General features: G+C 32.1%; 4 protein-coding genes across 5 annotated transcripts; 2 read left to right on the forward strand and 2 right to left on the reverse strand.

The window, feature by feature from the left end:
* Nucleotides 1-2,079: 2,079 nt before the first annotated feature.
* LOC100777240 (glycine-rich protein 5) lies at nucleotides 2,080-2,793 on the reverse strand. The gene has a single exon (XM_003554271.4). The coding sequence runs from the start codon at nucleotides 2,712-2,714 to the stop codon at nucleotides 2,373-2,375; it is 342 nt and encodes a 113-aa protein (XP_003554319.1). The 5' UTR covers nucleotides 2,715-2,793; the 3' UTR covers nucleotides 2,080-2,372.
* Nucleotides 2,794-12,044: 9,251 nt separating this feature from the next.
* On the forward strand, nucleotides 12,045-12,992 carry LOC102667279 (uncharacterized). Its single transcript, XM_006605169.1, has one exon. The coding sequence runs from the start codon at nucleotides 12,045-12,047 to the stop codon at nucleotides 12,990-12,992; it is 948 nt and encodes a 315-aa protein (XP_006605232.1).
* A 3,963-nt stretch (nucleotides 12,993-16,955) lies between these two features.
* On the forward strand, nucleotides 16,956-19,293 carry LOC100778843 (uncharacterized). 2 transcript variants are annotated; one of them, XM_003554274.5, is made up of 2 exons: nucleotides 16,956-17,239; nucleotides 17,603-19,293. In XM_003554274.5, the coding sequence occupies exon 2, from the start codon at nucleotides 17,682-17,684 to the stop codon at nucleotides 19,173-19,175; it is 1,494 nt and encodes a 497-aa protein (XP_003554322.1). In that variant the 5' UTR covers nucleotides 16,956-17,239; nucleotides 17,603-17,681; the 3' UTR covers nucleotides 19,176-19,293. The 2 variants fall into 2 exon arrangements, with proteins under 2 accessions (XP_003554322.1, XP_006604530.1); XM_006604467.4 differs by having other exon boundaries at nucleotides 16,967-17,239; nucleotides 17,649-19,293.
* A 2,424-nt stretch (nucleotides 19,294-21,717) lies between these two features.
* On the reverse strand, nucleotides 21,718-24,660 carry LOC100777767 (heat shock cognate 70 kDa protein 2). The gene is made up of 2 exons (XM_003554272.5): nucleotides 24,274-24,660; nucleotides 21,718-23,649 (listed from the first exon to the last, which is right to left on the reverse strand). The coding sequence occupies exons 1-2, from the start codon at nucleotides 24,485-24,487 to the stop codon at nucleotides 21,899-21,901; spliced, it is 1,965 nt and encodes a 654-aa protein (XP_003554320.3). The 5' UTR covers nucleotides 24,488-24,660; the 3' UTR covers nucleotides 21,718-21,898.
* Nucleotides 24,661-25,963: the final 1,303 nt, after the last annotated feature.

The following is a 25,963-nucleotide window of genomic DNA, read 5'->3' on the forward strand; positions in this document are numbered from 1 at the left end:
AGATAGATCTTCTTCGGTTGATTTTTGAACTTGATTTACATCTTTACTTGAACAGAATTAATATTAATAGAAAAATAAAATAAATAAGAATTTATGGTGGAAGATTGAATGACTGCACCCATGAAGTTATTTTCCAACTGTTAATAATGATCCATGTGCATTAGGGACACATCACTTTCAATTTTATATTGCTGACTTGAAAATCACTTGACTGATTAATTATTTTAATTAAGGACACATCACTTTCAATTTTATAATTACTTTTCCGATAAATTAGTAAAAAAATTATTTATTTAAGTACGTAACCTCTATATTATTAGATATTCTAGTGTACCTTTACATAATGTTATTAGTAAATCCTTAAGATTAAACCTTAAACCTTAAATATTAGTAAATTTTATAGGGTATATAGATTAGGATTTTAAATAATTATTTTAATATAAAAAATTCTGTGAATTTTAAAAGACTTTATAAGAATGTGATGATTTTTAAGATTTTAAAAAAAATGAATTTATAAAATTTTTAAAAACTTCATAAATTTTAAAAAAATATTTAAGTTATAAGAGTTGATAAAAAAAAAAAAGACAATTAATAAACTGCAAATTTTTTTCCACTCCTAAAAGCCCAACGAACCTTTAGTATCCTTAAATTTTTTTCATTAAAAATTGTTTTGCTAATCTTTTAAATATTTCCCTTTATGACATTTTGGGTTGACACACAAGGGATAATTATCTTCCATCAAAATGGATATACAGAATTGAGTTATGATTGCTACAATATTAATATTCCCAATGGATCCTATATTCTCCTATACGATGTTCTGCGATTGTCATCAAAAGATGATTTTGTAACAATGTTATACTTTTCATATATTTTTTATCATACAAATAAAATATATTAAAAATGAAAATTTGAGGGTGTGTTTGATGCACATGATACAATACAAGGAGGACAGTACATAATAACTTTTTTATCTTGTATTTTATTTGGTGAATAATTGACAACATAAACAAAATAATAAAAAATTATTATTCAAAATTAATATATAATTTATACTTATATATATAAGGAAATAATATGAAAGAAAGTGTAAAGACATCAAAACAAATTATGTGAAACAATTTTTTTTTTAAAAATAACTTTGAACGTATTTTACTTCTCAATTTTACTTACATCAAATATTTGTGTGATCTTCATTCTTTTATTTTTTTTCCTTTTTATTACATCACTCGTATATATTTTTTTCTTTTTTTTTCTCGTATCATATATTTCTCCCTCTTTTCTGATGTATATATATGAATACACCTAATTATATCACTTGCTATATTGGAAGCTATCTATTCAATCTAATTCTCTTTGTTGATCTATTGTACTTATGCAAAATATGATAGTGATTTGTGTCTTATAATTAAATAATATAAAATTTTGATTTTGATAAATATAAAATTAATCGTGTTGAATATTCATATTATACTCATGATTTACAAAGAACATTAGTTACTACTTTCGATAAAAATTATTTTTTTACTAATATCATGATCATTAGAAAAAAAAACTTATGCAAAGGCTCTGTTTCTCCAATTAAATATATAAGTCATGTGAATTTTTTTCAAGGATTAATCTTAAAACGTTACAAAAAGTGACAGCACGAATAGAGATGAATTCTTTTAATTGGTTAGTTTTTTTATATTTTTTAATTAGTAACATAATTGTATTAATATATGTAGGCACAAAGGGTACCCAAACTTATATATACAAAAGATTCTGTACATGTCCAAAAAATCCAACAACCTTCTATAAGGTTACCAAATATTAATATGATAATATAAATATAAAGTAACCATCTTTATATTTAACCATCTTTTGATTTAGTAGTTATATATATATATATATATATATATATATATATATATATATATATATATATATATATCAACATTTTAAAAGAATTCTTGAAATAAATATTTATTTTTATTAAAAGTAATATTCATTACCACAACATATATATAATCTTGAACATTAATTTGAAACTTATAACCAACAACAGGGAGGCATAGAGAGAGCGGGCAAAAAAGCAAGTAGCTAGTAAATGTAACTCATATTGATTGCATCACTTCCAAATGAAAGAACCACGTATGTAAAAGAACCACGTATATGAGTGCTATGGTTGACACAAAACCTAAGCAAATGAAAGACAGAATGACACATTATAACTATTTTTTACTTTCCACAGGCGAGAGAAACACTAGAAAGCTTGAACGACTAACGACACTTACATGCACAAATTAAACCACAATTATTTCCCGAACGAAAAAGAAAGACGTGAAGAAGCTAGGAGCCACGCATCCATGCATGCATGCATGTTCATCATTTCAAGGGAAAGGAAGAACACCGCTGCCACCACCAACGCCGGTTCCAACGCCACCACCACCTACACCGCCACCTGTACCACCGAACCCTCCGATTCCACCGGTAGTGCCGCCGAGGCCACCGAGACCGCCACCAAGTCCACCGCCAAAACCACCACCTATTCCGGCACCAACTCCTCCAAAAGGTAGCCCATTGCTACCAATCCCCGAATAAGCACCAACTCCACCATAGCTGATGAAGTTCTTCTGGTCCTTGAGACCAGCATCCTTGGGATTGGGAACATTTCTGGCACTTGTGGCCAGAGCCAGAGCAAGAACCAACACCAAAACACACCACTTAGCCATCTTTCTTTGTCTCCCACACACTAGGAACGTACAATGAGTTATTGCACTACTCTCCTTTGGTTACTCTACTATGAGTGTTTGAAGGAGCATGTTTTTTATAGAGGGAAAAATAAAGTAATCGGTGAGGGGCAGTTGAGAATGGTAAATGAAACTTTAATGTCACTGTAGGCGCATACGTTGTTTATTATCGGTGTGTGTATGTATTAGTTTTTCAGCTGGAATTGAAACACGGTATCCTTTTCTTCCTGATTTTGAGTGTAAATTTGATTTTAAATATATTTTTACGTATTTAATTTTACATTAAAAATATTTAAAATTAATTCTGAATTAAAATAATTTAAATAACTTATATGTTAGATTCAAAATTTTATATTAATCTTACTTTTAATTTAATTTTTATAATAAAACATGAGTATTAAATATTATTTTAAGATGAGTCGTGAATGGGATCCACCTGTGACCTGTGACCTGTGTCATGTGTCATTGGGTGCCTGCTAGTAGTGGACCCGGTCCAAAGGAAGCAGCAGGACCATGCATGATACATTATATATGTAAGTTATTTACCTTTACATTTTTTTGTCAGGAGCAACAGAGAGAGAAACGTAAATATCTTTGGCCAAAAACTTGGGAAATTCTGCTGCATGTATGAAGTATTTTATGGATGCATACACAAAATAAAATTAACATAGACTGACATATAGTGTCGTGTATACACGTCAAAAAAAGTTCTCTACAAAAATAATTAAATGTTTTAAAAAAAGAAAATTGGATCTAACAACATTAGGTAGTAGTAAATGTCTTACTCAAGCTCTTTTATTAATCGTAATAGGTATAAGTTAATAACTTTAAAAGATAAAAATTTAAATTTTTATCTTTCAAAAAGAAAATTTATTATTTAGAAAAGAAAATGACTATTTATCATAATATATATATATATATATAACATTAATTCGGTGTTAATTTGTTCAACGAATACAACTGTTATTTTTCTGTCAAGTATAATTATCATGCTTTTGAATCCCTAAATTGCACGACCTAATACCTATTTTTCTGAATTTCCTCCCCTCTTGTATTGGTTCTTATATAAATAGGTTGCAAAGTCATTACCTCGCTTGAAAAACCTCTATATATATTTCAACTTTGTTTTCTCTTTTGTTTATGCCAAAAACTGCGGCGTATATATATGTAATTAAATACCAAAAATATCAATATAGATGAACTATATTATTTGTGAATAATTTAGATTCATCTCATAAAAAAATGTTTAGTAACAATATAATTTTTATACAAATATAGGTCACGTATGCATTATTTATAGAGTTAAATTGTTAATACTTTTTTGTGTGTGTGGGCACCTGTGAAGAACATTTCAAAAGAAACGACTTTGCCAGTTAATTTAAAGATGGGATTTCACGCTAGTCTCTATTATTATTTATTTTTATGTTCAGTGCGAATATTAATATTATAAGAACACTTATAAAATGTTTTAAATTTTTTAATACTTGCTTATGAAATTTTATGTAATAGATCACGAACAGAAAATTATATTTTTATTTAAATTTTTATTTTATATCTTAGTAAAAGATATTTATTAAATATTAAACTAATAATCTTTAAAATAATAATAAATATTTAAGTTATAAATGAATTAAATACAACAAGATAAAGTTTTACTATAATTTTGCACATCTAAACCATACACTATTAATAGAAGAGCAATAGCAATGGACAATATTTGGATATGGTATTATAGCATTATTTTATTTATAAGATATTAATATTTGCAATTTTTTTCATTCATAAACTTAAGTTAAGACCTTGTTTAAAGAATTTAAGTCAATTTCTACTCCAACTTAACGCAACATTATATTAATTTATATTCAGCATTAAATTATTATTAATTTCCATTTTATTTGGGCATGCACACCCGATTAAAACTGAGAGAGGGTTCTGCAAATCAGACGCATAAATCCAAGAAGAAAATTAAAGTTGGACACGATTAAAACATGTAATTAGGGAGCAATAACGTTATATGAATTATAATAAATAAAGTGTTTGATTAGTAAATGCAGTGGAAACTTAATTAACATTCTTTTTCTGGACGAATAAATGCAACACTGGTGGCCGGTGGGTCATTCCGAATTGAAAAGCTTACAGAAATTAACCCAACAATATTGAATATGGTAAGTTGGTAACTCATCCGTCGTCACTCATGAGTCATCATTACCATTAAGGATCCAATTCCAGTTATTTATTAATATTAAGATGTTTAATTTACAATGATTCGTCATAGAATATTATTGGTGCTATGATCTTTTAAGCCACTAGTAATTAAACATCTAAACAATTAAACCTAAAATTAAGTCGAACTCTAGTCAGGCTCGGGATTTCAGTTATATATGATGCAATAATACTTCTTTATCAGGTTGTTGGGCAAGTGCTTGGTTTGTGACTTAGACATTTCGGGATAGCTAGCTGTGATATACGTTCGGATTATTGAGTATATAATTAGGTTATGTTTGGTGTAGTTATTGTTTATAAGCTTCTGTGCTGCTTTATGTCGTGTTCGGACTTGCAGCTTTTGTATAACTTTAATTTCTTTCTTTCTCTTAGGCACAACTTGTGCTTAAGTGGTGCTTTGGTTTTATAATATTTGATTTAGCCTTTTCCAAAAAAAAAAAAGAAGTCGAACTATTATTTGGCCCAAGACTCTTTTGTCAATATTACTAAATTAATAGGCTCATGTGCAATTACCGATGGTAAAAATGAATATAAACTTAGGCTCGATCCTCGTCATCGTCATTATACACACAAAATATTAGAATAATCTTTGAAATTACCTTTATTAGACTAAAATAGCCCCAGTATTAACGAATTAAAAACATTAAACATTAAAGTTAATTTTGTTAGTTAATATATTAACCATTCAAATTACTTTGGTTGGTACTTGATCCATTGGAAATAGAGTCATTGTTTTTCATCAAAAAATCTCAATTTGTTAGAAAGTTAAGTTTACAGAGGAAAAAGAAATCGAACTGCGACCTTTTTTCTCTTCATTTTTTCCTTAACTATCAAACTCATCTTTTATATATATACATATATATATATATATATATATATATATATATATATATATACACTAAAAAAATAAGTGAAAAAATAAACGAGTATGAATCCAGTAAAATCAACTTCTGAACACCAAAATAAAAGAGTTGAAATCAACTAAAATTTTCAATTGTTTATTTTCTAATCATTTTCATATACACACACCTCTTTAATATATAAAGACAAGTCTCATTTATTTTGAAATCCTAATAATGAACCTTATTAAGATATATTAGTATTTACTGTATATTTAGTATTATTTTGTAATCATTGCATGATATAAAATAACTACTACTTTAATTCTTATTTATAAGATTCAATTGCCTAATTCATTAAAATTAAATAAATTAATTAATTTAATTGATAACACTAAATTTGTCCCAAATTTATATATTTTTCAAAAATATAATTTTCATTAAATCTCTCTTATAAATGTTTATCAATACACTATTTCGCTCTCTCTCTCTTTATTTAGTAAGAAGTATTTTAAGAAGTGAATGGGTCTTATAAAATAAATTAATGCCTTTTCTTATTATAATTCTTATATATAAAAATAAAGATAATAGTTTTTTACCTTGAAATTCACTGCATTTTGCATTAACAAATAACAAGGATAGTATACAACGATATTATGAATATGATGTGTCGTTTTATTTTTTAAAATTTATGCATTTTTGGATTGGATTTTTTTAACGAATCTCTAAGAAAATAATAAACCGTAGGTGTTTTAAATTAAACAGGAGTTGTAAGCTTATAGAAGATACATGTTTTAATCATAGATTAGTAACTTAAAAGTTGGTTTAAAAACTTTCCGAGCCCTCCATTTAAATATAAAACATGGTTTTATTTTTTTAAAATGGCGCACAGATTTTATTTTTTAGGAGCTTTTCAAATGAAATTTGACACTCCATATTATAAAATCTCTAGTATTCTAGTAGAATATATATATATATATATATATTTAAAAAAAATGGTTAAAGAAAAGATTCATACACATGCCCAAAAGCCAGTTCGAAGGCAACAGAACTATTGCGGGAATTGTTTGGGACACCCAGCATTTTTGTTGGGTCATCCAGCAATTTTTTAAAATGCCGAAAATATCTTTATGGTATTTTCGGTTATAAATAATAGCAAGATTGTAAAATTTTTGTCATTTAGAGGAATTTGCTTTCGACAAGGGTAGTTTGGAAGCGTATTTTTGATCGGTTTTTTTTTTATCGATTTTTATCGTCGAAGAAGGAAAGGTAAGAAAACAAAATGGTATGCACATACGGCTCAACAATCTGTGTGTCACATGCATTATTAATAGAACATTCAAATCAACTGAGCTAATAGACACATTATATTATAAACAAATAGTGTCGTTATATATAACACTAAAAAATTTTAATTTATATTTAATGTATATGTAAATTTACATAATAAATTGTGTGATGATTATTTTTTATATAATAATTAATTTGTTTACATATATAAATTATAAATAAAAATGATAGGTTTAATAAGTATTTACAGATGTAAAAAAATATTAAATTTATTTAATTATCAATTGCTATAAAAAAACATATAAATACATCATTCAATCAAATATCACATTTATTTAATTTTTAATTATTATAATAAACATCTAAATACATCATTCAATTAAATATCAAATTTTCTTAATTATAAAATTTTATAAATAAATTAAAAGAATAAAAAATTTCTAAAAATATAATTTTTAAAATATTTCTAAAAAAATAATTTAAAAAAATTAAAACATATGGATTAATAAATAAATTTTAAATCTTAAATTTTGGTTTCAATATTTTTTATAACTACCAAATTTAATATATTTTTAAATTTTATTTCAATCATTATTTTAAACTAACAATCTTATCCTATCTTAAATTTTAAATTTTGGTTTCGATATTTTTTATAACTAAAAAATTAAATATATTTTTTAATTTAATTTCAATCATTACCTTAAACTAACAATCTTATTATATTTTAAATTTTGGTTTCCATATTTCTTATAACTAACAAATTTAATATATTTTTAAATTTGATTTCAATCATTATCTTAAACTAACAAGCTTATCATATTTTAAATTTTAAATTTTGGTTTCAATATTTTTTATAACTACTAAATCAAATATATTTTTAAAATTGATTTCAATCATTATCTTAAACTAATAATCTTATCATATTTTAAATTTTGGTTTCAATATTTTTTATAACTAGTAAATCAAATATATTTTTTAAATTTGATTTCAATCATTATCTTAAACTAAAAATCTTATCATATTTTAAATTTTAAATTTTGGTTTCATAATTTTTATAACTAACAGATTTATTGTACAATTAAAATTTATGTTTCAATATTTTTATAAAAAAATTTAATTATTAAAAATTTTAGTTTAAATATTTATTGTAACTAAAAAATTTAAATTATTTTTAATTATGATTTCAGTATTTTTTCACAAGTAAAAAATTCAACATCTTTTAAATATTTGTTTCGATTTTTTTAAAAAGTGAGACAATATAATATAACAATATTGAAAATTAATTATTTCACCAATCTAATCTTAATCTAATCTTAATTTTAGTAATCTAATCTAATTTTGCTAATAACTAATATATTTTTTATAAATAAAATCAATACTTAACATATAAATCAGAAAACATTATAAAATTTCATTAACATTACAAAACAACATTACACTACGAAACAATTTAAATAATAATTGATAAATCAAAAATTGCAAAAAAAAAACAAATTTAGAAGAAGAAAAATTGAAAGAAAATTATTAAAAAAAAAATCATACGGATTGATGATCCCTATGGGGTTTTTCCAGGAAAATGTAATTTTTTGTTGGAGAGGAAGAATAAGAACAACAGCGCGGGATCTATTCTGGTTCATGGTTTATCAATACACAAATGTATAACTTCCCAGGAATTTTAATTGCACTTTTATTCATCACCGTAGGAATTGGATTCAAGCTGTCCCTTGCCCCTTCTCATCAATAGACTACTGACGTAGACGAAGAGGAACAAGCACCAACTAAGGAAGCGGAAGAGGAAGATGACAGAGGAAGATGATAGAGGAAGAGGCGGTGTAGGAGGAGAAGGAATCGTGCTGTACGGACAAAAAATTAGGAGTTTTTATAATATTAGGGTGAAGGACAATTTTACCATTTCACCACGGGTGCTAGGTGCCCCAGCAAAAATGCTGGGCACACCAAGTAACACCCAAATACAAGGCTCAAATTTTAGCCCAACAAAGCCATACACCCAGATTGGGCTTATAGGCAACAAAATATTGTATAAAGACTTGGTCCCCAAAAAATAAAAGTTTCAAGCAAGATCAAGTGCATATGATTAGGGGGCTAGAAAAAAAACACCTTTGACCTTTCAGTATGACGAAAGGACATAAGAGAGTTTGGCTTCTACTTAACTCAACTACTCAACCTTTCAGATCATATGAAGACTGAAGATATCAATAGATTGGTGAACAATAAAAAAACAGATGACAATAGTTCACTAACAATTCAGAGGCAGATCTGGCGGAAGATTATTGGAACACTGAGAAATCATATTGAAAATAAAAACCCTAATAATTTTTATAAAAAAATTCTAGGGAATTTTGAGGTTTTGAAAGCTTGGGCTTGGTGATAGCGTGGTAGTATTCTCAAAATTGATGTTTTATTTTCTTTAGCATAAGAGTCCAATAGATTAGTTCTTACATTGGAAGTAGGAAGGTTATGCCATTCCAATTTGTAAGTTAGTTTTGAATATCTTAGTTTATGTTTCAAAACCGATCAATCATAAGCAAGAGAATATTATGATTTTTCTTTTTGAATAAAATAAAAGTAGTGACTAATGACTCTCTAGTCCAAAAAAAAAAACGTAATGACTCTTATAAATAAACGTAGATGAATCCAAAGAGGGATTCCCCAACCTTTCGAGTGGTTTTGAAGACTCTGCTAGAAAAGAAAAAAAATAGGATCCACATAAACACAAGTCACAATATGTCAAAGAAAGACTAACTTCATAAATCAATCGTAAATAAAAGTCCATTATCTCAACAAATAACCGACAGACTCGTATGCAGGTGTCTTCAATAATTTAGGAAAAGGACTAAGTGGAGCAACTTAGCAATTAACGTGTGTTAATTTTTTAGCGGCAATTTAAGGATTTAATTTCATCATGCTAGCCATTAGAATGTTACTGTTTTGGGGGCCTAGTCCTTTATGTAAAAAATAATAATTAAGTGTTTAGGTCCTCAATTTTTAGTTCCTTGTTTATTTTATATTTGGGACTATTTTTGAACAATAAAAATAAATAAGAGGTTAAAAATAGACAAAAAGTTTTAGAAGAACTAAAAATGATGATAATAAATTAATGAAAGACTAAAAGTTGCCAAAAATATTTTGAGGGACCAAAATTTATAATATAAAAAAGTTGAGACTAAAAACTTAATTAACAAAAAAAAGTGTTCATGTTTTGAAATGAAAGATGTAATTTTAGGCTTAAAGTGTAAAATTAAAATTACTAATTAAAATTTTAATAAAATAAATGTGTGTTTGATTTATTTTATTTTATAGGAACATTTTTTTATAAACTTCTCCATAGAGATTAAAAAAAGGTGCTTCCCTAAAAGAAAGAAAAAAATACCAATCTAAATTTCAACAACTTCATAATTAAATATAGTATATGAATATTAAAAATCTTATAATATTTGGACAAAAAAATTATATTATAAATTTAGAACCTATGGGTAAAAATAATTTTTATTGCAATCTTTCTTTATGTAACAGATGGCCATTTTTTAACAAATTTTTATATTTTTAAAAAATTATATTTTTTTCCTTTTAGGTAACAATTTTTCTCTTCTCAATTTTGTGTTTAATTTTTAAAAAAAAAATTCATATTAATTATTTTTATCTCGAGTATTTGTTATTTTTATAATCATACCCTTTGGATTTGTTTGGCTCATGAAATTGGAATTGGAAATTATAATTATAATTCTAATTGCTAGAATAAAATTGGTTTTGAATCATAATTGTTATATGTGTTTGAGTTGTATAAAGAATTTGAATAAAAAATTATAATTCTAATTTAATATTATGTGTCTAGTTAAGGATAGTTATGAGTATGATTATGTCAAATTTAGCTACGAAATAGCAGGATCTTAATTGGTATACTTGGTTCCTCAAGCTACTCTACTTATAGTTATGAGCCTTTGTGATCATGATGCACAAGACCTTAATCGACCTATAAGGACACATTCAGTTTCAGCGATAACTTACTAAAGAAGATAATCTCAGATTATTTACAATCACCTACTACACCCAATATCTGCATCAGTCAGTTAGGCAAGAATCTCAACCCTCACTCTACAAGGATCCCCAAGACACAACAAAAACTTTCTCCCTATCTTAACACACATAGAACCTTTGTAAAACAACATGATCATCTCCAAAAACAATAAATAAAGGGACACAATTTTAAGTAGTTATTATAGTTGCATTGAGTAAAAATAAACCTTATGTTGCGAACACTTGTTGTTGGTGTAGTCAAAATTGCGACTGCAATAAGTTAAAAACCTTTATATTACGGCCACAGTTGCAAATGTGGATCGCAATTTAAAACTATGTAAAAATACTCATCTAGAATTAGAATTGGGTAGTAGAGGATGATAATGATGTTGACAATAATAAGATAAAGAGTGATGATAATGATGATGAAATAAAAGAGATAACAAACAATGATAATCAATGGTCACGTTATAATAATGATGATGGCAGAAAGTGAAAGGATTATAATCAACATAATAATAATAATAATAATTCGTCATACTAAATTTTGATGAGTAATAGTAGTAATTGGTAGTAATAACAAAGAGAATGATAATAATAAGAAAAATATTGGGGAGGGCGAGGACGAGGGCGAGGGCGAGGACGAGGGCGAGGGCGGCCGGCTAAAATTCCGGTGCCACCGTCAACAACTACTCAAAAATCACCACCGAAATTGAACCCGGAACCTAGCAATGCTAGTCATGAAGTTACTGTTGAAGACTATGTGAGCTCTGAGGATGATGAATCTGAAGAAACCCCAATTCCTTCAACTAACCTACCGAACTGCAATGTACCAGAGAAACCTAAAGAGGAGACGAACGAAAATAAGGTACCAAGAAAGCTATGGACTGATGTAATTAGTGGAAATCGTAAGCCTGAGAATGGGATGGCTCTTGAGTTTTTTGCTCCAAAGATTGTGGAAGGAAAGTCGATTGCTGAAATTGAACCTGAAGACATCATTGGTGAGCTTAAATATTGGGAATCTGCTTTGATTATGTATGTCATAGGGAGAGATCTTAGTATGAATTCTGTTAAGCAATTCATGGAAAAGAATTGGAGTTTTGTGAAATTGCCAGATCTGTTCTATAATGATGAAGGATACTTCATTATGCGTTTCCATTCTTCCCAGGACAAGGATGAAATTTTATCGAAGGGTCCTTACACAATTATGAACATGACTATGCTCCTTAGAGATTGGTCCCCTGAGTTTAATCTCAAGAGAGACATGCTGAGAACAATCCCTATCTGGATTAAGCTTCCTCAATTACCTTTATACCTTTGGGGTGCGAAAACCATGGGGAAAATTGGTAGTATACTGGGAAAACCGATAGTTACAGATGAATGCACAGCTCAAAGGCTGAGAATCTCTTATGCTAGAATGTTAGTGGAGATTGATATCACCCAAGAAATGCCAAAGGAAGTCACTATTGCTGATAATGAAGGGCATGAGTTAATTCAAGCTGTGGAGTATGAATGGAAACCAAAGTACTGTGGAAAGTGTAAAAAGTTTGGACATGTGTGTGAAAAACCTAAAGTCAGAAAAGAGAAAGTTTGGGTACCAAAACCTATTCTGAAAAGTAATGAGCAAGAGGAAGGGGGGCCTAGCAATAAGGAGACACAGATGATCAACACTACTAATACTGAGGACCTGGTTTCAGAGTGGACTACAGTACAGAAGGCAGGAAAAAAGACAGTTACTGATACAGGTACAATGCAGAAAGCTGGAAAGAAGATAATTACTGATACAGGTACCTCTGAATTGAATTGCTCTAATGGATTTGGCCTACTAGGAGTTGTGAATGACTCTCTAGTGGTGCAGGAGAAAGTGCCATGATGATTTCTTGGAACATTAGGGGACTAAATAAGGTTGGTAAGACGATAGAGATCAGTTCCCGTCTCAAGAGTCTCAACCCCACTACTATTGTTCTTCTTGAAACTCGAGTAAGAAAGAATAAAGCTCTTACTGTTAGAAATAAACTCAATCTGAATATGAAGTATTTGGATAACTATGATAAGCATGAAAATGGGAGAATCTGGTTTATTTGGGATGATAGCAAAGTTATGATCAAGCACATTTGTAGTACTTCTCAGCTGATTCACTGTGGTGTCTATAATCCCAATGGTGATTTCTTGCATTGGTGCACGGCTATTTATGCTCTTAATCACTTAGATGATAGAAGGAAGCTTTGGAAAGATATCGAAGATCTCAGAGTTCAGCAGGCTGATCCTTGGTGTCTTTTGGGCGATTTCAACAATGTTCTAAAGGCTGAAGATAGAATTGGTGGCAGAGATGTAACTGAGTCTGAATATGTTGATTTGAGAGAGATGATGTCTAGAGTTGGTTTGTATGAAATGGATACTTGTGGAGATTTCTTTACTTGGACCAACAAACAAGCTGATAATACCATATACTCTAGGATTGACAGATTTTTGGGTAATCTCAATTGGATGCAAATGCATATTGATTCCACTTTAAAAATTTTGGCTCCTAGTATTTCAGACCATGCCCTTATGTTTCTCAGTTGTAAAGATCAAAGTAGCAGGCTCAGGGGTAGATTTAAGTACAGAAACAGTCTGGCTAGGTTGAATGGTTTCCATGATGAAGTTAAGAAGAATTGGAACTTGGGTGTACATGGTAATCCTATGTATAAACTTTGGACTAAGCTCAGTAGACTTCAATCTGTTCTGAAAAACCTCAGCAGTCCTCTAAATGGCCTAAGGGAGAAAATTGATGAAGCTAGAAGAAACTTGCAGCAAGCTCATGAAGATCTATGCAGAGATAGATTCAATGTGGATAACATTAACAGGGTAAAGGACAGGACTTCTGAGCTTCTTCAACTCAATGAGTTGGAGGACAGTGATTTGAGACAAAAGGCTAAGATTAATTGGATTCGTCAGGGGGATGGTAATAACAACTACTTTCATGCTACTATCAAAGGTAGATATAAGCATAATGCTATCAGATCTCTGATCAAAGAGGATGGGAGCTGCATAACTTCTCATGAGGATATCGAGGAAGAAGTTTTAAAGTTCTACAGTGCTCTTTTGGGTTCTAGTGAGAGCAATCTGGCTGGTCTGAACATTCCTGCCATTAGGAATGGCAATACTCTAAATCAATTTCAAAGAGATATGCTCATTGGCCCTGTTTCGAATGCTGAGATTGATACAGCTATTAAAGGTATGGATGTGAATAAAACTCCAGGAATTGATGGCTATGGTGTGGGTTTTTTCAAAGATGCTTGGAGCATAGTTGGTAGTGATGTGAGAGAAGCTATCCTAGACTTTTTCCTTCGTAATAGGCTTCATAAAGGTTTCAATAGTTCTGTGGTGGCTCTTATTCCCAAGCATAAGGAAGCTAAGATGATTAAAGATTTTAGGCCTATTTCTTGTTGTTCTACTGTTTACAAGATTATTTCTAAAGTGTTAACTAATAGATTGAGTAAAGTTATTGACACTTTAGTGGGAAAGAATCAAGCTGCCTTTGTTCCAGGTCAGCAACTTCATGATCATGTTCTGCTGGCTTTTGAGCTTCTTAGGGGCTATGAGAGGAAACATGGTACTCCTAAATGTATGTTGCAGATTGATATTCAAAAGGCGTATGATACGGTGCATTGGGATGCTTTGGAGCATATCTTGAGAGAGCTTGGTTTTCCTGATCAGTTTATCAAGTGGATCATGATCGCAGTCAGATCTGTCACCTATGTCTTTAATATCAATGGCAGGTTCACTAGAAGATTAGAGGCTAGGAGAGGAATTAGACAAGGGGATCCTATCTCCCCCTTGCTGTTCATCCTGGTTATGGAGTATCTCAACAGAATTCTAAGCCAACTGGATAAAATTCCTAACTTTAATTATCATTCTAAATGTGAGAAGATGAAGATAACTAATTTGTGTTTTGCGGATGACCTTCTCCTTTTTTCCAGGGGTGATATCGGTTCAGTGCAGATTATGCTTGACAAGTTCAACACTTTCCTCCGTTCTATGGGCCTTCATGTGAATCCTTCAAAGTGCAACATATACTGCGGATCTGTTGATATTAATGTCAAAGAGCAATTATTGTTGATTTCTGGTTTTAAAGAAGGAAAAATGCTCTTTAGGTATCTTGGTATTCCTTTATCCAGCAAAAAACTCAACATAAAGCATTATCAAGTTCTCATAGATAAAATTGTTGGTCGGATTACTCATTGGAGTGCTGGTCTTCTCTCTTATGCTGGTAGAGTGCAACTTATTCAAAGTGTCATCTTTGCTACAATCAATTTTTGGATGCAATGTCTGCCCCTGCCAAAATTTGTGATCATGAGAATAAATGCTATTTGTAGGAGTTTTCTGTGGATAGGTAATAGCAACATTTCTAGGAAGTCTCCAATTGCTTGGGAAAAAGTCTGCAGTCCGAAGATTAATGGTGGTTTGAACATCATCAACTTAGCTATATGGAATAAAATCAGTATCCTGAAATTACTTTGGAATGTCTGTAATAAATCTGATAATCTTTGGATTAAATGGTTGCACACGTACTATATTCGAGGTCAATCAATTTGGAGTATGGTTTTGAAGAAGAGTCACTCTTGGATTATGAGCAGCATGATGAAGTTGAGGCCCCTGTTGCTGCAATACCAGTCCAGAATGCAGGATGTTTTTAAAATGAAAAAAATTTATTTGGCTCTGTTTGAGGAAAGTGAGAAAATGAGTTGGAGGACTCTAATGTGCAACAATCTGGCCAGACCGCGGGCTCTTTTTTGTTTGTGGCAGGCGTGTCACTTCAGGCTTGCTAGCAAAGATCGCCTGATAAAATTTGGTTTGAATGTTGATGCTAACTGTGCTTTTTGTTCCTCTATGGAATCCCATGAACATCTCTTTTTTGGTTGTATTGAGTTGAAGACTATTTGGACTGCGGTTCTTAATTGGTTGCAGATAATTCATATGCCAAGTACTTGGTCAGAAGAATTGAATTGGATTACTAGGAAGTGTAAAGGAAAGGGATGGCGTGCTATGTTACTCAAATGTGCTTTTACTGAAACAATATATCATATTTGGGCTTATAGAAACCATAGGGTTTTTGGTGGAAATGTAAATAACAGGAAAGTTGAGGATTCGATTATCAATACGATAATCTATAGAGTGTGGGATAGAAAGAGGTATAGGAGGTATATTGCTGAGTTGATGACATAGGTTCTTTTTTGAGGTTTTGGTTTAGTTTAGAACCAATTCCTTGGTCTTTTTGTTTTCTTGGCTTGTTGGGGCTGGATCGGTTGCGATCGCCTTGTGTTTATCGTTTTTTTTGAATTAATTCATTTCTTGATTAAAAAAAAAATAAGAAAAATAACTAATGAGACTAAGGCTAGAAATGATTTAAAAATTGAAATTTAAAGAATAAAAAAATAAGAATTAGAATATATTAGTTAGGTTATGTTACAATTTCATGAAATTTAACTTTATGATTTTAATTTACTTTAAGTTTTTAACATTATAATTATATTGTATAATTTTAATTTTAAATTCCAATTTCGAACGTAAAAAACACATTTTAATTAATTCTTTTCAACTTTTTCTCTCTCTAAACCCAAGTTACATATTTTTTTACTAATTTTTTTAATCAATTGGGCATGTTTCTTTTAAATTTTCAATTTCTAATTTTTAAAATTAAAACGATTATTTCTTAAGAAAAAAAGTAAAAAAAAATGGAACTTGTATTAAAAATAAATCTAAAGTAAACATTGGGTAGTTAGAATAGTGGGAAACGATAAATGAATGGTTAATGTTTAAAAAAAAAAAAAGGATAAGTGATTGATTTCGGGTGAAACCTTAACCGACCCGGTTGAATATGTTGGAGCCGCGTAAGCTGTCGCTATAGTGAGACGGTTCCTCACGGTTCTGCTTCTCCTCTCTTACTCTATCCTCTTCCGTGTTGTGTTTCTTTTAACGGGTCGAACCTCACAACAACAACAACAATCAGGGGTTTTATTTATTTTGTTTCGGTCAAAAAAGGAGAAAGGAAAGGTTTCATAGATTAATATATGTTATGGGCACCATCGCCTCTCCAGCTTCTTCTTCTTCTCCGTTTTCTGATGCTTTTTCTCAAAGGTACTTATTGAAAATCCCCCTTCATTTTCGTTTTCGCTCTCTCCTTTTCTGACCGTCAATTTTTATTTTTTTTTAATTTTTGAGTATCATGGTGTGATAATATATACTCTCTCTTTTCTTTTCTTTTCTTTTTTCATTTTGAAGATTTATGGAGATCCCTTGGTTAGGGTTAGATATAATTTTTCTGTAGCATTTTTCAAATCGTTCAAGTCTCTCTCTTTTTTTTTTCCCAAAAGAAAAAACATTTTTTTCTAGAGAAGTTTGAATTTTCGTTTCTTGTTCTGGTGGTGTGTGAGGATTATGTGGTGTGATTTGATTTTATAAATCTAGGGTTTTGATAGTGGGGAAATTGATGTGATGAAGGTGTGTATGAGGTTGTTTTGTTGAATTGTTTGTGGGATGGCAACAGCAATACAAGTCATGAAGGAGATGAGCTAAAATAATGGGTGATTCTTCTCTTCTCACTTGTTTGTCAATGGAGAATCACCACCCATCCACGCTCTTGTCCATGGATTCTAGTGCTTCTTCACATGAGGAACTGGATTTGGAGATGAACACACAGATCATACTTTCGCGTCCCCCCGATATCAATTTGCCCCTTTCAGCAGAGCGCAGCCCTCCTCCACAGCCATGGAATTCTGATCCTTGTGATATTTTGGATGTTGGTCTTGGTACTCAAGGCTATGAGACTGAGACTTTTCTCAACATTCCCAAAGCTGGAAGGAAATGCACCAAGCGCGTTGATAGCATTTGGGGCGCTTGGTTTTTCTTCCGGTTTTACTTCAAGCCCGTGTTGCATGAGAAATCTAAGGCCAAGGTTATCAGGGACAGCACTGGTTTTTCGGGGTTTGACAAGACCGATCTCAACCTTGATGTTTTCATGGTTCAGCATGACATGGAGAACATGTACATGTGGGTTTTCAAGGGGAGGCCGGAGAATGCATTGGGCAAGATGCAGCTCAGGAGTTACATGAACGGGCACTCTCGCCAAGGGGAGCGCCCGTTTCCGTTTAGTGCTGAGAAGGGCTTTGTTCGATCCCACAGGATGCAGCGGAAGCACTATAGAGGACTGTCAAATCCCCAATGTGTGCATGGCATTGAGGTTGTTCCGTCACCCAATCTAATGGGTCTCGATAAGGATGAGCAGAAGAGGTGGATGGAACTCACTGGCCGAGACTTGAATTTCACAATCCCTCCTGAAGCAAGCGATTTCAGTTCGTGGAGAAACCTTCCTAACACCGACTTTGAGCTTGAAAGGCCGCCTCACCCAATCAAGAGTGCTCCTAATTCTCATCCTAAAAAACTGCTTAATGGAACTGTGCTGAATCTGTCTAACCATAGCAATGGTGATGCCATTGATCTATCTCCTGTAAATGGCAAGAAGAGGAAGGAGTTATTTCTTAATGATGAAGACTATTACTTGTCTGTTAATGCTCCTTCTGATCGGGTTCCAGATATAGACATGCAACCAAGTGAGCATCCCTGGTTGAATGACTTTAGTGGGGTGATGAAGAATGTCCGTGGCCCTGTTACTGCTGCAAAAACTATTTATGAGGATGAAGAAGGTTACATGATTGTTATAAGTCTGCCGTGTGTGGATCTTTCAAGTGTTAAAGTTTCTTGGAGGAATACTCTCACTCATGGTATCATTAAGGTTTCTTGTGTGAGCACATCTGGGAAGCCATATATCAAGAGACATGATAGGACATTCAAGCTTACAGATCCATCATCGGAACACTGCCCACCTGGTGAGTTTGTTCGTGAAATCCCTCTTTCCGCTCGAATTCCTGAAGATGCCAATATAGAAGCATACTATGATGGGCCAGGATCAGTGCTCGAGATCATGGTGCCAAAACTTCGTGTGGGATCAGAAGAGCATGAAGTCCGTGTTTGCCTTCGCCCTCATCTTGGAGGGAATGATCTTATGTTGACTTGAGTTTTAGGTTCTTATTAAAATTATTGGGGTTGCAAGCATGGTCCGAAAATCATTGTTTTACTAACTTTGTACCTGTGTAATCTACAATACAAAAAAGTGCATCTCACAATTATCTCCATTTTTTTCTTACTAATTGCGAAGGTTTTTTTTTGGGTCCATGCATCTATTAGTGTTTGACTGTAATCATTCTTCATTTATTAACATCCATCCCTGATCATTTATATGAAATTATTAAATCCGACCTTGTGTATACTGATTTGCTTTGGATTTTTACTTGTCTGATCTCTTGGCGATATTTTGGGAATAGGATTTGTGTTTCTTGCCTTTGAACTGAGGGAGGTGTTCTTTTGAGGATAAAATGTAGTTATAACTGCTGATTAGAAAATTAACAGTTAAATTTTAGCAACTTCATAATTTGTTAAACATGTTTATATGTTTTATTATAATCCAAACTGTAGATTTTTTAATCAGTAGTTAATATTGCATTTTATCCTTTAAAATGTACCTCCTTAGCCAATTCTGAGTTTCTTGGTGCATAATAGCATCTTTATTTTGGTTTCAAGTTTTATTACCGTGAGGAAATAAGTATACCCTTCCCATATAGGATGTCATGATTAGTCTGGTCATTGGTTGTCTTCTGCCACCAGTTATGAGACTATCAGGTTCACACTCACTGGATAAAAAATAGAAAATGACAGGTTAAATTGTAAATATTCCTTTTCAACTCACCATGTCAAATTACCATTTCAATTAACTGCTTAAAATTTCAATTTACTTGCAAATTGCCCTTTGACCATGGCATTAAACAAGGTAAGGAAATGAAGCCAATAGTTGGGCGTTTGATAAAACTTAAAATTTTAGTTCAAGTTTTTCTGGGAGACTCTTAGGCTTTATGATTTGTAGCAAATGTTGAAACTTGTGTAGTATTTAGTTGAACTAAATGTTTTATTTTAGTCATTAAATTGTTAAAATTAAAAAGGTTTTGTTAATAAAACAAACCATTGAAATCAATAGTTATTTACATCTTAATCTTGATTTTATTATTAGCAGACATGTGGGGATCTATGAAACTGCTTCTCACCTGCACCATTATTGGCAGACCTTATCCAAATCCGTGGAGTTTCGTTTTAGGTCTTTATATTTATCTTTTATCTCATTATGCTCTAATATGAAAGCCTACGTTGAGGGATTCATTCTTGTACTACCTTGCAATGTCACCTTGTGGGAAAGCGTTACGTATGCTGTATTAAGTTACGTGGTTTGTAGATAATGTGTCGTAAAAGGATAGGAAAGTAATGATGATGTGTAAAGTATGTTAGTTACGTGAGAAAAAAATGAAAAATCTTACATGAAAAAAAAAGGTTTGTCAATGTTAGACTTTCTCGTACATTTTTTTTATACTGCACCATTTTGGAATTTAAGCAAATGCACTTGGGCTAAAGACTAAATCAACACCCATTAAAATACCTTAACCCACAGAATAATACTGGAGGCTGTACAAAAATGCCTTTATTACTCAATTCCTGTGTTATCTCGACAGCTAACGTGTAGTAGACTAATAGATGAACATATATCATTTCCGTTTGTTTTTTCTTGAGGCAGTCTTAGACTAAGACCTCGTGTAGGGAAGACTGAAGAGAGACTGGACGCAAAACAATTTCGATGAGACTCGATGACACATGATCAGATGAAATAAACGCGATTGAAATCACAAGTCAAAACCTATTCAACACAAACCCAGACGAAAATGATCAAATACTTCACAATCGCAAGATAGTGTGATAGTCCATCAATTGCTGAATTCTATAAAATGAACCGAGACTTTTAATGACAGTTTCAAAAAAGAAAGTGTTCAAAGACTCCTCTAACACTCGAGCGTAGATTGGAGTGAATAAATTAGAGGTGGCCTTTCAAAAAAAAAAATGAGATTAGAGACGAGATAATTTATACTTTTTTTAGACTAATAACCTTTTGGTTTTGCAAATGATAATGAGTCCAATTAACTTTGAATTAGAGTTGGGTTTTGTGTCAAGTCTACAAAAACAAGAAACAACTTCCAAAATCATCTCAATTTTTACTCTCGTTTCCCCTCTTTGTAGTTAACTCCGGGGTTTCGTTCATGATGGGGTTAATCCTCCAGATTTTTGTAGGCTTCTCTTGACGAATGCCATGAGATTGCCACTTAGGGTGTGTTTTTTCTTTGTTTTGCCTTTGTTAGCATATAATGTGCTACCCAAAAAAACAGAGTTGACCAAAACTGATTCGTTTGATTATTAACAATTTAATTTTAAAGCAAATAAATTTTCAAAATCAAAATATAAAATATAAAAATAATTTAAAATGTTTGAAATCTAATTAAATTTTCATTAATACCAAAACTGATTCGTTTGAAATATTACCTATTTCTGAAATGTTTGAAATGTGCATGTTTTTCCACTTTCCTACCCAACCCAACTTGCCAAAATAAAACATACACACCTGGCAAAATAGATGATCATGCCATTTAAAATATCAAGACAGAATAATTCCTACGAACAAAGTGTAAAACAATGAGTATTCTCATCTAATGAAATAAAGCAAATGACATAATGCGTAAAGCAACGTTCATATCACACGGGCAAAACAATTAGTATCCCATCCAACAAAAATCATAAAAGTTAAAATTCAATAAAAAAGCATCAAATAAGTTTTAAACAGATAAATGGATGAAAGCAACTACACATTTAGTCCACTTCCTCAATCTTGGGGCCAGCACCACTTCCACCAGAAGGAGCAGCATAATCATCCTCGGCTGCCCCAGCACCAGCACCACCCATGTCAGGACCAGCACCACCTTGGTACATCTTGGCAATGATAGGATTGCAGATGCTTTCCAATTCCTTCATTTTGTCCTCAAATTCATCTGCTTCTGCGAGCTGGTTGCTGTCTAGCCACTGGATAGCTTGCTCAATTGCGTCCTCAATCTTCTTCTTGTCAGTAGGATCAAGTTTCTCACCAATTTTGTCATCCTTCACAGTGTTCCTCATGTTGTATGCATAGTTTTCCAAAGCATTCTTGGCCTCAACCTTCTTTTTGTGCTCTTCATCCTCAGATTTGTACTTCTCAGCCTCTTGAACCATCTTCTCGATATCTTCCTTTGACAGTCTACCCTTGTCATTGGTGATAGTGATCTTATTTTTCTGGCCAGTGGTCTTATCTTCGGCAGAGACGTTCAAAATACCATTGGCATCAATGTCAAAGCACACAGTAATCTGAGGAACACCCCTGGGGGCAGGAGGAATGCCAGAAAGTTCAAATTTGCCCAACAAATTGTTATCTTTAGTCCTTGCTCTTTCACCTTCAAAGACCTGGATCAACACACCAGGCTGGTTGTCAGAGTATGTTGAGAAAACCTGTTCCTTCTTGGTTGGAATTGTAGTGTTCCTAGGGATCAAGACAGTCATCACACCGCCAGCAGTCTCCAAACCAAGAGATAGAGGGGTGACATCAAGGAGGAGAAGATCCTGAACCTTCTCATTGCCCTCACCACTTAAAATTGCAGCCTGAACAGCAGCACCATATGCAACAGCTTCATCAGGATTGATGCTCTTGCACAGCTCCTTTCCATTAAAGAAGTCCTGCAGCAGTTGTTGAACCTTGGGAATTCTGGTAGAACCACCAACAAGGACAACATCATCAACACTTCTTTTGTCCATTTTAGCATCCCTCAAACATTTCTCCACCGGCTCCATACACTTCCTAAAGAGATCCATGTTCAGTTCCTCGAATCTGGCACGAGTAACAGTGGAGTAGAAATCAATTCCCTCATAGAGAGAATCAATTTCAATGGTGGTCTGGGCAGTGGATGACAATGTTCTCTTGGCCCTCTCACAAGCAGTCCTCAACCTTCTAAGTGCTCTGGGGTTCCCACTTATGTCCTTCTTGTTCTTTCTCTTAAACTCTTGAACAAAGTGGTTCACCATTCTGTTATCAAAATCCTCACCTCCAAGATGGGTGTCACCAGCTGTGGCTTTCACCTCAAAGATACCCTCCTCAATGGTTAGTAAAGAAACATCAAATGTCCCACCACCAAGGTCAAAAATCAACACATTCTTCTCACCAACACTTGTGGCCTTCTTATCAAGACCATAAGCAATGGCAGCTGCAGTAGGCTCATTGATAATTCGCATCACATTAAGACCAGCAATGACTCCAGCATCCTTGGTAGCTTGACGCTGAGAATCATTGAAGTAAGCAGGGACAGTGACAACAGCATTCTTCACCGTGGAGCCAAGGTAAGCCTCAGCAATCTCACGCATCTTGATGAGCACCATAGAAGAGATTTCTTCTGCAGCAAATTGCTTCTCTTCACCCTTGTAGTTAACCACGATCATTGGCTTGTCAGCAGCACCAGCAATGACCTTAAAAGGCCACAATTTGATATCACTCTGAACAGAGGAGTCACTGAATCTACGACCAATCAACCTCTTGGCATCTGCAACAAAAACAAAGCATCTTACGAAAAAGCCATTTTGCAACTCACAATAACACTTACAATTTGAAACATAAATCAAACATTCTTAAAAATATTTAAATTAACTCAATACCATGAATCTTATAATTGATCAAATTTCTATACCACAGTAGATCTGAAAACTTGAGGTATTATATACATATTGCTAGGGTTAAACTATTCATTTGATACTTACAGTTTTATCTAATTTTAGGTTTTAGTTCCCTTCCGAGCATGTATACTAACCCTAAAAAAATGTTTTTAGGGTCTTAAATTAGGGTTTGTCCTTTTTAGTTATAAATATTATAATTTACATTGCTTTCGTAAAATACTTGATTTTGTCTTTCATGAATTATTTTTAACGGTTTGGATGTACAATCTAGAACGATTATTGACCACAAGAGGGACTAAAAAAGAATTTCCCAAAACTGAGAGAATAAAATGCAAATTCTAATTAGAGGACTAAAAAAACAGATTAAGCAAAAAAATGGAATAACTATAAGGAGAAAGTGAATAGTTTAGCCTATAACTGATAACTAAAATAAAAATGCATAAACAGAAAAACTAAAACAGAAGATAAAAAAAATTGGGGTTAAGAGAGGTTACCGAAGACGGTGTTGATGGGGTTCATGGCGACTTGGTTCTTAGCCGCATCACCGATGAGACGCTCGGTATCAGTGAAGCCGACGTAAGACGGCGTCGTTCTGTTCCCTTGGTCGTTGGCGATGATTTCAACTCGGTCATGTTGCCACACACCGACACAAGAGTAGGTGGTTCCGAGATCGATTCCGATAGCAGGACCCTCTCCTTTTCCGGCCATTGTTTCGGCGTGCGGCGAAGACAAAAAAAAAAAAGAAATATAAGAGAAGGAAGACGATGAAAACCACAGCGATAAGGCACCACTGTGATTCAAGTGAGAGATCTGAGGGGCAATAGTTAGCTTATATAGTAGAATAGTTAGGGTTTGGAGTCCTTCCAGAATGTTCTTTAGAGTCGTTGGCGTTGCTAGTTGGGTATGCATAATTTTCACGCTCGCAGATCTGAATTTTCCAAACCGTGGGCCCGTGGCGGGCCTGACTCTCTTTCATCCAGCCCAATAAGCCACCTAACTTTTTTTCAAATTTATTTTTTATATAAATATTTTGACAAAAATATGTATCCAAATAAGATAATAAGATTTATTGAGACGTAAAAAAAAAAAGATAAGATTTACTGAAACATACATTAATAAATAAGACATTTTTTTACAGAATAAGATAAAATTTAATAAAATAAATGCTAAAAATGTATTTATTAAGATAATATTTTAAAAATATATTTCTGTTTGTATCTTAAAAAATAGTATTCCTATACACAAAGAGTATTTTTATAAATAAAAAAGAAAGAAACAAAACAAAAAAGAGATATCAGAAGGAAGAAGTGGTGACTGGCTGGCCCCTTTGCTGCCATCATATATTCATGTTATTATATGTTCATTTCAAAAGTACTACTATTAACTTATTTAACAAATTACAACAACACCCCTTAAAACTTTGTGTAATACACACAACACTGTCTTTTGTATTTTCTTAAACTAATCTCCCTTTAAGTTTAAAAATATTAGCAAAAGCGCCAACCACTTGATTATAATAATATGAACAACCACTTTGGGTAATGTTGATAGCAAAGTTAGAGTGTGATTCATGGAGCATGGATGAAGCCTAGCCGAAGAGCCATCAATGACTAAACCGCAATGACCCCTAAGCACCCCACTGCAAGCTGCCTGACGAGACAATCTCACATACGCATCACAATTCAATTTGAATAAGTCTGTGTATAAAACTAGCGCCACAACATGTGCATTGTACTATTTAGAATTTAGCATGAAATAATTGTTAAAGTAAAATAATGATAAGATAAAATTATCATGAAATGTTCAAATAGGAGAGATATTCAAAATTATAATATATGCGTGAAGCAATAATTTTAGAATAATGTAAATATTTAGTTATGAAATTTACATAGAAAATCAAAAGTCCCCCTAATACAATAAGACCTATATCAAGATGCTAAAACAAATGCAAGTGCGCTTGTCTATACATAAGAAACTTAATCTTGCTAATAACCTCTATTACAGAAAATTGATAATCTTCAAAAATCAGCTTGTTCCTAGATAGCCAGATGCAGTAGACTGTAATTGTTATAGTCAAACAACGTAGTATATTTTTTTTAACAGCTGATGTGGATCTACCCCTAATTAAAAAGTCAGTCATATACAGTAAAGAAGTTAAACGTCGACAGAAAAGAGCCAAATCAC

This window comes from Glycine max, chromosome 19 (assembly GCF_000004515.6).
Source record: "Glycine max cultivar Williams 82 chromosome 19, Glycine_max_v4.0, whole genome shotgun sequence".
Lineage (NCBI taxonomy): Eukaryota > Viridiplantae > Streptophyta > Magnoliopsida > Fabales > Fabaceae > Glycine > Glycine max.

Coding starts and splice junctions, on each gene's coding strand:
- LOC100778843 (XM_003554274.5), top strand. CDS start 17,682: ATGGGTGATTCTTCTCTTCTCACTTGTTTGTCAATGGAGAATCACCAC.
- LOC102667279 (XM_006605169.1), top strand. CDS start 12,045: ATGGCTCTTGAGTTTTTTGCTCCAAAGATTGTGGAAGGAAAGTCGATT.
- LOC100777767 (XM_003554272.5), bottom strand. CDS start 24,487: ATGGCCGGAAAAGGAGAGGGTCCTGCTATCGGAATCGATCTCGGAACC. Junction 23,650..24,273: donor CCCCATCAACACCGTCTTCG/GTAACCTCTCTT, acceptor TTTTTGTTGCAG/ATGCCAAGAGGTTGATTGGT.
- LOC100777240 (XM_003554271.4), bottom strand. CDS start 2,714: ATGGCTAAGTGGTGTGTTTTGGTGTTGGTTCTTGCTCTGGCTCTGGCC.